General features: G+C 66.7%; 1 protein-coding gene across 1 annotated transcript; it reads right to left on the bottom strand.

Moving 5' to 3' along the window:
• Positions 1 to 8,370: 8,370 nt before the first annotated feature.
• SSTR5 (somatostatin receptor 5) lies at positions 8,371 to 9,471 on the bottom strand. Its single transcript, XM_030301424.1, has one exon. The coding sequence runs from the start codon at positions 9,469 to 9,471 to the stop codon at positions 8,371 to 8,373; it is 1,101 nt and encodes a 366-aa protein (XP_030157284.1).
• Positions 9,472 to 10,605: the final 1,134 nt, after the last annotated feature.

Here is a 10,605-nt window from a genome sequence, read left to right as displayed (position 1 = left end):
CGGCCCAGGGAGGGCCCCCCCAAGGCCCAGCCCCTGAGCCCCCCAGTGCCCCCCAGGCACTGAGCAGAGCGCCAGAGATGTGGCTGCGGCCAGACAGACTCGGGGCCTAGCCTGGAGGGGAGGGACACGATCGAGTGTTCACATCAACGAGTTCGGGACGAGACCTGCGGTCCGGGTGGCGTGGGGTGGGCCTGGTGGGCCGTGGAGGGGCGGGCGGGGTCTGCCCTTGAGGTGGAGCTATCTTTTCTGCCTATAAAGGGCCAAGAGAGGCACCACTGCTGCGGGGACATGTACAAAGCGTCGTCCGCTGGCTGGGCACCGGGGAGGCGGAGAGGGGGGTCAAATATAGGTCCCGCCCCCTCAGAGCTGACTCCCGCGAGAGGCAGGCCGTATCCCAGGGTGTGAGAGGGGGGCCAAGGCCAGAGACGGGATGGCATCGAGCAGGGTGGGGTGTGGGTTTGGACCGGGGGTGAGAGTCCTCCTGGGGGTGACACGGGCCCAGCTCTGGTGGGCGGATGTTCGGGGACTCCCGGCACCCCCTCGTCCGTTTGGATGGAGGAGGGAGATCAGACCTGGCTGTGTGCCAGAGCCCCGGGGGGGGGGGGGGCCCAGACCCCCATCGTCACATCGAAGTACGAGGCCCTACAGGCAGGGGTGGAGGTGGAGGGTGGCCGTGCTCACGCCAGAGGAGGGCTCCGTGCACCCCAGGGTTGGAGCCTCCAGGCTGCCCGCCCCCCACAGGCCATTCAGGGTCTGTTGCTTTCCCAGTGCGTGTCCCCCTGGCCTGGGCCTTCGGCTGGCCCCTCCTCTAGCCTCACGGCCCGCAGCGCCTCCCCGAAAGTCTTCCCGCAGCCGCCCCGCCCAGGCGAGGATCCTGGGGCGAGTCCCCCCAGAGCCGGGCAGGCTGACTCAGGTCCCGGCTGTGCTGAGGCGGCTGGAGCTCAGGCGGGCTGTCCTCGCAGGACACGTCAGAGCCTTGTAGAAGGAAGGTCCGTAGGCCCCTGGCCAGGACGCAGGACGCGGCAGAGGTGGCTGCTGGAAGGTCCAGACCCCTCTCTCCTGTGGGAGCACCAGGAGCGGGTGGGGTTCCCTCAGTCCACGTTCACCCTGGGCCCCAAAGAGCACCGATATGGAGCCCCCAGACCTCCAGGAAGGTTGGGGAGGAGGAGGGGTCGGCAGGGATCACCGTCCAGACACACAGGAACGGGGCTCTTGTCCCAGGACAGACGGCCACACCTTTAACAAGTAGAGAAACTGAGGCCCAACAGGGGCATGTATGGTGCAGGGAGCCGGCTCTCCACCTGCTGGGCCACCCCCCCCCCAAATGTGGCCCCAGGGGACGAGGCCTCACTGGGAAAGGTGCTGGGGAACCCCTTTGCTGCCCACGCAGGGCCCGTCTGCGGGGGAGGGCCTCTCTGCCGGGATCCCACCCTGTGGCCGGGTCCTGAAGCCTCGTGGGTCCTGCCCAGTGGGCGTCCCGGCGCCCCAGGTATGAGGCCCCCACACCCCCCGTGCGGGCCCTGCAGCCGGTCCTGGCCAGTGGGGAGCCCCAGAAGGAAGCTGAGCCCCAAGAGTGTGGGTTCCCGGGCCTCCAATGTGCCAGCCCAGGCCCCCCACACCCGGCCCTGCCAGAGACGGGAGGGACAGAGAGGCTGCGGGAAGCCAGACGCCCCGGGCCCCCTGACCCAGGATGCAAGCTGGGGACTCCCCTCCTGCCCTGACCGGGACGGGACCCCCAGACCCCGGCGTGCAGCAGGCCGGCCGGGCCAGAGGGAAGCCTACGTCTCCCCAGCTGGCTGCGTGACCTCAGCTCCCACTTCCGGCAGTGGGCGAGGAGGGCCTCGGTCAGGCCCCCAGGGCAGCCGCGGCCGAGAGAGCCTGTTGCCCGGGATGCCCGGGTCTGGGGAAGCCTGCTGACCCGGCGACCCCTCCTTCTAACCTCAGGGCGTGAATCCGGCTGTTCGCGGAGCCTGGACCAGGGAGGCACCGGGACAGCTCGGTGGAGCCTGGGGGGATAGGCCCTGCTCCCAGCTGCTGGCCCAGGAGGGCGTCTGATAACCTCTGGGAGTCAAGGCCACTACGTCCCCTGGGGACCAGGAGTGGGGTGCGTGGGGCGCTTCAGGGCCCTCGGGGGGGGGGCGGTCCGGGACAAAATGGCAGTGCCGATATCCCCCCTCCCCCAGGTTCACTTATTTGGAGACATGAACAAGCGGGACCCAGGGTCCAGTCACCATTTCCAAGCGACAAAGCTGGGACACGGAGCTGGGTGCAGGTGGGAGTCCGGTGGAGACCCCGACGGGAACAGCAAGCCTGTGGACTCGGGGTGACCAGGCGTGTGCATGTGCCACGAGAAGGCTGGAGAAGGCACAGCCCTGCCACGTGCCCCTGAGACGGGACTCCGGTCGCTTTATCCACGTTAGTCTGTCCGTTCCGCGGATTCCCACAAATGCCCATTTAAAACATTCAGGTGAAATTCATAGAACGTGAAACTTACCATTTTGAAGCAAACAATTCGGTAGCATTTAGCACATTCACAGGGCAGCTCCACCACCATCTCCATCTAGTTCCGGAACTTTCTCCTCACCCCAAAAGGAGACCCCGTCCCCTCCCCCAGCCCCTGGCCACCACCGATCTGCGTTCTGTCCCCAGATTTGCCTCTTCTGGGGGTTTCAGAGAAACAGAATCACTGACCGTATGGCCCTTTGCGTGTTGTTCTGTGAGGTCGCATCCCCCGGGTGGGTCCACGCTGTGGCACCTGTCATGGCTTCATTCCCTTGGGTGGCTGAACCCCGTCCTGTCGTGTGGAAGGACCACGGTGCGTCCATGTGAGCACTGGGGGCCCTGGGGCTTTCTCCACCTGTGGCTGTCGTGGATCGCGTTATCGTGAACGTTTGTGCAAAATCCACTCTCTCAGTGTTGTGGGCCAACCCTGGACACAACCTAGAAGGGCGGGTAGACGGGAATCTAGAACATTCTGAGACCCAGCTCTGCTCTGTGTGGAAACCAGGCCTGACCTGGGAGATACGGCAAGTGCCATGGCCACCAGGCAGAGGCCAAGGGAACCGGGAGGACCCAGGTGACCGATGTGCCAGCGAGGGAGGAGGCCGAGATGGGGACACCGCCACGTCGGGCACACCCCCAGTGAAGCACGCCTCAGGTGAGTAAAAGAGCCACCAGCAACACAGCCATTAAAAACATACGGGACACCCCCCCCCACAGTGACGTTATTCCCCTCTAAAAGGGAGGGCCACTCAAGCCATCCGCGGATGACGAAAGGATGAGCAAACCGTGCTCCGTCCACACGATGCAATATTACTCGAGACATTCTGACACGCGCTGGGACGCGGATGGACCTCGAGGACGCCGTGGTCAGTGACATAACGCCTGTCACGGGAAGACAGTGCGGGTGCCCCTGGGGACAGAAGGAGACGGTGGTCCCCAGGGGCAGGGGAGGGGTGGGCCACAGAGCTTCCGTTTGGGGCCGTGGGAGAGCTGTGCGGATGGGCGGCGGTCATGGTCCCAAACAGCGGGGACGTGCCTCCTGCCACTGAACTGTGCTCCTAGAAACGCTTAAGGCGGGAAACTTCGACTACGTACGCTTTACCACAGTAAAAATACGTGAAAATATTCAGCTAATCTCTGGAAGGGGACACAACGCTCAATTTAAAAACCAAAGTGATGGTGCGCCTGGGTGGCGCAGTCGGTCGAGCGGCCGACTTTGGCTCAGGTCGTGATCTCGCGGTCCGCGAGTTCGAGCCCCGCGTCGGGCTCTGGGCTGACGGCTCGGAGCCTGGAGCCTGTTTCGGATTCTGTGTCTCCCTCTCTCTCTGCTCCTCCCCCGTTCACGCTCTGTCTCTCTCTGTCCCAAAAATAAATAAACGTTAAAAAAAAAATTGAAAAAAATAGCAAACGTGGCTCCACATCAGCCCTGAAGCCCAAACACAACACAGGAGGACGCGTGAAACCAGAGGGCTGGACGATTCCTCCGCGTGGGAAGGACTGAGGGTGGTGCCTGGTCACACCTTCACACGTGCCCCTGGAGGGACCCAGGTGGACAGGCCCCGGCAGAGTGGCCCAGGGGGCACATGGAGAGACCCACCGTTCAGAGGGGCGGTGAGGCCACAGTCAGGCGTCAGAAGCAGGAGGCCCCAGGCAACGGCAGCCTCTCTCCTGTGACTTCTGTCCCCTCCCCCACTGCATCACCGGCACGGGGCGGACCCCTGCGTGGCTCCAGTGACCCCTGGGCGTGCCCGCTGGGGGCTGAGTCGGGAGGGAGGGAGAAGACCCCGCAGGACAGGCTGGGCACCGTGTGGGCAGGGATTGGGGGCAGCTCCCCATGTCACCTGCACCCCAGGCCTGATGGCCACTGGGACACGGATGTGTGTGTGTGTTGGGCATCTCCCGTCCCCCCCACGTCCATTCCCCAGCTTCACCCTGACCCCTGTGGACCAAATCACCACCTCCCAGCATGTCTGGCAACGGGGAACCCAGCAGGGTAGGGGAAGCAGGGAGGAGAGAGGGGCGGGCAGTCAGTCCGAGCTCTCCTGGCAGGCTGGCCACCAGGCCCCAGCTGCCCTGTGCTGAAAGAGGGCCCCTGTTTGTTCTCATAAGCCCGTCCTCGCACCTGTCACCACCCGCCACGCCAGAACGTCCCTGTATGAAGCCTTCTCAAACAACTCGGCGGGGCGGGCTGCCTTTCCCACCGACAGGCCGGGCCCGGGAAATGTGGGGGAAGAGTGGGAGTCACGGCGGGGTGTTGAGTGGGAGAGAACATGGCCGGGCCCCGCTGCTTGGCGATCGGTGTCCTCCAGCGGGAGAACCAGCCCGTGTGGCCAGGAGGACCTGCCGTCTCCCTCCGGGGACATGCCTGCTCCTCCCCCACATCACGGGGCTACGGTCTGGGAGAGAGACTCCAGTGCAGGTGAAGACGTCGGGGAAGGGCTGGGCTGGCAAGAACCACATGTCTGTGCGGGCAGAGCCCCTGCCCCTCACCCCCCACCCTGTGTTGGGACCTGCCCAGGTGCCCGACGGTGCCCCTGGACCAAATGCAGAGTGGTCAGCGCTGTTTGCAGAGAAGCATCCTGAAGGAGGGGACAGGGCGGGCCTGGAGGGAGTGGGAGGGAGCCCCAGGGTGGGGGGGGCCGGGGTCCCGGGCAGCCACAGGACCTTTGGGTAAGGCCTCCAACCTGGCCAGAGCCCCCTTTGTTCAACGTCCTTTTATTCATTCAACAACCCCCCCTTAGAAGCCCCAGTGGTGCCGGCTGGCCCGGGCAGGTCAGGTCAGAGTGCTTGGCTGCAAGGAGGGGACATGGTGGTGTCTGGGACAGAGACCCCCGGTGGCCAGGGCGGAGGGGCCACAGATGCAACTGTCTTTCCGGGTCCCTGTCCCCACCCTTCCCTGGAGATCCAAGCTGTGCAGGGGCCCTGACCAGTGAGCACTGAAGACTCTATTGTCTCCGGAGCACGTCACAGCTCTCTGTGCCCCCACGTGGCCGTCAGAAGTCCTTCCTGGTGTCTCCCCGTGGTCTGTCCGCCCTCCTGCGCCAGGACACCCGAGAGGGGGGCCCTTTCTGGCCCCACCCAGGGCACCCCAACATCGCTCCCGGTGGCAGGGATTGGCCGGGGAGCGGCCGCCGCCGGCTGGGCCTGTGAGCACAGCCCCGGGGCCATCCGGCCTCGGTTTTCCTCCCTGTGGGGATACCTGTCCCACCCCGTGCCCCGCCCGGCCAGGCAAACAGACCCCTCCTGTCTCTGCACCCCATCCCGGAGGCAGCCTCATCCTGGCCCCGCAGGCCGGACTTCCTGAGCAAGGTCACCCTGGGATCCACTGGGGCCCAGCAGCCAATAAAAGGCACCGATGCGTGGAGAGAGCTCATAAAGCAGGTCGGCCACGATAGCATGTTTGCTCTGTGTCCCCCCCCCCCCCAACCCCTTCTCAGGGCCTGGGGACGCGGGGCCCGCCAGCAGCGTGGTGGCCCCGTGCCCCTACCCCGGTGTCCCCAGGCCCTCCTCATCTACCTGCTGCTCCGTTCCCAGATAGGCTTGCGGGGGTGTCTGGGTCCTCGTGGCTCCCGCTCCGGGCCCCACCCGCACCCACGGCTTCGGGCACTGTCCACACTGGCCAAGCCTAGTTCCCAGAAACCACCCAGACCTGGGGGCCAGAGGCTGCCTAGAATCTTCGGGAACGTCCCATCAGGCCCGGGGCCCCACACACGCACGCGCGCGCGCACGCACACACACACACACACACACACACACACACACACACACACACGAGGGCGCTCTGGGCTGGCGTGGCCCTGGGCGGGAGCTCATGATGTCAAATCAATCGGGAGGAATCGATTCGGGCAGAGATTTCCGAGCCATCTGCTCGCTCCCCAAAGTCATTCTGAGCAGATTCGCTTTGCAGCCAAAGCCTGGGGGAGGTCCAACTGGGGTGTGGGTGGCGGGTCGAATGAGCCTCAGTTTCTCCCAGGGCACCCTCCCTCCCTGGCTGCTGGCCACGGGGGGTGGGGGTTGGTCACCAGCGAGGCTCTGCGGCCCCTACCCGTGGAGGAGCTGCCCCGGCCCCCAGGAACCGAGCCCCCACACGCCCGGGGGCAGGGGCCCCAAACGAGCCCCCCCCCCCACTCCCCACACGCACAGGGCCGCCCCAGGCTGGCTCTCCCTTGGGCCCCGCTGTTTTGCACTTTCCCCGTTTTCACCTGCGTGTCCCGGCTCCCGCCTCCCGGGGTGCCTGTCTGCCTCCTCCCAGCCTCGGCTGACCCGCGAACCCAGATCGGCACCAACTTCGATCGGCTCCGGGGACAATATTTGCTTTGGGAAACAGTCAAACATTTATTCTCCAATTTATTCAGGAGATCGGTTGTCAAACACAAGCGGCCTCGCCACGCTCTTGCGTTTCCAGGCCTTGGCCTCTGTCCAGGGTCGGTGCGGGGCCGCGGGCGGCACCGACCAGGCCTCCCCCTTGCCCGGCATGGCTCTGCGGCTCCCCCTGCCCTCCTGCGGGTCGGAGGTCCCGCTCTGCGCAGACCCGGGGAGCGTGAGCCGGGGTGACACCAGGGAGGGCTGTCCAGATGGGGGGGGCACACAGGCCGAGTGAGCCCCCACGTTCTGGTCCTCCTTCCAGCCTCGGAGAGAGGCCCAAGGCACATGGTGCCCCGGCAGGTCTCGGGCTGGCATCTTCTCCAGGACCGCACCGCCGGCTCGGGGCGGCGGCGGGAGGGGGTGGCGTTTCTGGGGGTGGAAGGACCACTCTAGTCTGGGGATGGCAGAGCTCCCCAGGGGTCTGGCATTTGCTGGCATTTGCACGCACCCACACAAGTGCCGCCTTCCAAGTGGCTGCTATTTGTGCTGGGAGCTGCTCCCCCCGCTGCTTTCTGGAAAATTCTCCTCTGCTGCTCTCGTCCCCCGTCCTCTCCAGGCCAGAGCTCTCGCCAAAAGCAGAAGAGGTGACTGTGGGTTCCTGCCCCCTCCCTAGGATGGCCTCTACCGATGCCCTAGGGACCCTTTGCACAGGGCCCCTCGGGACACTTGTGTGCCCCCGACCCGGGGGCCCGGGGGCCCGACCCTCCACCCCCAATTCAGCCGCTTTGCTTGCTGCTCCCCCATCCCGGTCCCGCCACGGAAGCCTCGGCCCCCAGCCCCCCCTCACTGCCCCCCAAAGCATGACTGTGGCCAACCAGGAAGGGAGATGCCGTGGCGGGGGTGGGCAGCCGGCAGCTGGGGGTCTCCAGGACGAGAGAGCCCCGCAGTCCCAGCCGTCCCCTGTGGGGCCCCGGCCCACCCTCCCCGCACACAGCCGCGTTCCCTCTGCATCTGCCACCTCCAGAGTCAGCACGGTCACGGGCCCCGGGCAGTGCCGGGGGGCAGGGGCCCGAGCCCAGCACCCTCGGGCGTCTTTGTTTTCACAGACTGACACTTGACCAGGTGATGCAGGGCTGGTGTGACAAGGTACATGGGACCGCAGGGCAGAGGCAGGGAGAGCAGTCACCAGCTCACGCCAGCGGTCACTCCCCGGCCCGGCAGGCTGGCACGAGCTGGGGGCAGGATAAGGTCGAGGCGCCCTGAGCACTGCCGGTGACACCCGGCCTCTCCCACCCGCTCCCTAGCGTTCCAGGAGCCCAGCCTCTATGGCGGGAACGGGCTGGGGCGGGGGGGGGGGGGTGGTGACAGCTCGTCCCTGCAGGGCCACCCACGGCCTCGGCCCACACAGCTGGTCCCCGCACCACACAGAGCGTCCGGGCCACAGGGAGTGTGGGGCACTCAGCAGGCCCCCCCCCCCGAATCTTGGGGTGGGGCTCTGCTCAGCAGGAAATGCAGGCCGGGCGGGGGGCAGGGGCCACCTGGGGCCACGCCGGCCCTCGGCGCTCACAGCCGGCTGGTCTGCATGAGCCCGTTGGCCTCGGAGCCGCGCGCGGGCGTCGTGGCCTCCCGAAGCCGGCCGCTCTTGTCGGCCTGGGGCTCCGCGGCCTCCGCGTCCTCGGCGCCGTAGCCCTTGCGGAGGCACAGAACCTTCCGGAAGCTCTGGCGGAAGTTGTCAGAGAGGAAGCCGTAGAGCACGGGGTTGGCGCAGCTGTTGGCGTAGGACAGGACGACGACGAAGAAGTAGGCGCCCGCGGAGGCGGGCTCCGCGGGCAGGACGAAGGCCAGGTTGACGATGTTGACGATGAAGAAAGGCAGCCAGCAGCCCGCAAACACCACGACCACCACCACCACCATGCGGGTCGCCTTGCGCTCCGAGCGCCGCCGCGTGGCGCCCACGCGCACGCCCGACGCCTTCACCTTGACCACGATGAGCAGGTAGCACAGGCAGATGACCAACAGCGGCCCGAAGAAGCCCAGCACGGAAGTGTAGATGATGAACACGGCGCCCCACAGGCCCACGGGCTCCGGCCAGCTGACGTTGCAGGTGTCCCAGCCCTCCTGGATGTCCGCAAAGACCACCAGGGGCAGCGACATGAGCAGCGAGAAGGTCCAGACGCCCGCGCTCGCCAGCTTGGCCACCCGGGGGCGGCGCCAGCGGGCGGAGCGGATGGGGTGGACGACGGCCAGGTAGCGGTCCACGCTCATGACGGTCAGGCAGAAGACGCTGGTGAACTGGTTGATGCCGTCCAAGGTCATGACCAGGCGGCACAGGACGGGGCCGAAGGGCCAGTAGGAGACGGCGTTCTGCGTGGCCAGGAAGGGCAGCCCCAGCATGAGCAGCACGTCAGCCACGGCCAGGTTGAGGATGTAGATGTTGGTGACCGTCTTCATCTTGGCGTGGCGCAGCACCACGTAGATGACCAGAGCGTTACCCCCCAGCCCCACCACGCACACCAGCAGGTACAGCACGGGCACCACCACGGCGCGGGCCCCCGGCGAGGCCGCCGGCCCCGCCAGCGTCCCGTTGTGGCCGCCCGCGCCGGGGGCCGCCGCCGCGGAGGCGTTCCAGCCGGCCAGCGTGGGGACCGGGAACAGAGGCTCCATCGCGGCCGCTGCGGGCCAGGCGGGGCGAGCGCGGGCACGGCGCGTCCTCTCTGCAAAGACAAGGGAGGACGCGGGGCGATTACCGGCCGAGGTGTTTCCTCCCCGGGCCCCGCCCGCCCGGGCGGCGCAGGATCTCCCCTCGGCGGGTAAACACGATTACTCACGTCCAGCTCGGCTGCGGCCGCGAGTCGCATTAAGCAAATTGTTTGGAAAACAAGCCCAGAGAGGAAGGAGCAGGGGGCTGGCAGCTCGATGGCTTCCAGAGCCCTGACTATCCCTATGCCCCCCCAACTGCCCGGGGGCAGCTCCCCGCTGGGCCTCTGCCCTTCTCCAGTCGGCTAGGGCCTCCTGGGGCCTGGGGGTGGTGTCACGGTCCCCATGGCGCCAGCAAGGAGGGGACGGCGCAGGGCGGGTGCAGAAGGACCGGGCAGTGATAGGGAGGTCGGGACGGCGGCCGGGCAGGCCAAGCCCCTCACACCCGGCTGAGGCCGGGCATGACACCTGCCGAGCCCTGCTCTCCTGGGTGACCCCACGGCCAGACTCCAGGTGACCTCCTGGAGCCATCAGGAGGGGGCCAGGCCTTGCGTGTGGCCGAGGAGCCAGACCTCAGTCTGCAGAGCCCCCTCCAGCGTCCACCGCAGGCTCTCAGGACCACCGTCCCCTCAGGAACGCCCTCAGAGCCCGCAGGCTGGCCAGAGGACTTGGTGCCCTGGTCCTCAGAGCTGCCGCTGGGCAGGGTGTCTCTGGGCCGAGGGGACGACATAGGAGACCGCTCCGGGGTACAATCATCACAGCTGTGAGGGACACGCTCTGGGCATGCGCTCTGGGGCCGGCCCGCCACCTCCACGGCCACGGCCCAGGGCGGGGAGCGGAGCAGGTAGGTGAGGTCCTTATGTGCCCTAGACCAGGGAACACACGGAGCCCAGGCCAGAAGGACACGCATGCGTGTGAGCGGGGGCCGGCCCCTGGGAGCGGGGGTGTGCAGGGGCAAGGCTTTGGGTCTCGTGGAGGAAGAGGCACAGGCAGAGAAGGGACAACGTTAACATCCCCGGTTCAAGGTCATGGACACACGTGTCCTTGTGTAGTTTTGGCGCTTTTCCGTATGTTTGAGAAAGTTCATAAAAGCAATGCTGC

This window comes from Lynx canadensis, chromosome E3 (genome assembly GCF_007474595.2).
Source record: "Lynx canadensis isolate LIC74 chromosome E3, mLynCan4.pri.v2, whole genome shotgun sequence".
NCBI lineage: Eukaryota > Metazoa > Chordata > Mammalia > Carnivora > Felidae > Lynx > Lynx canadensis.
This window is presented reverse-complemented; position numbering and strand designations above follow the sequence as displayed.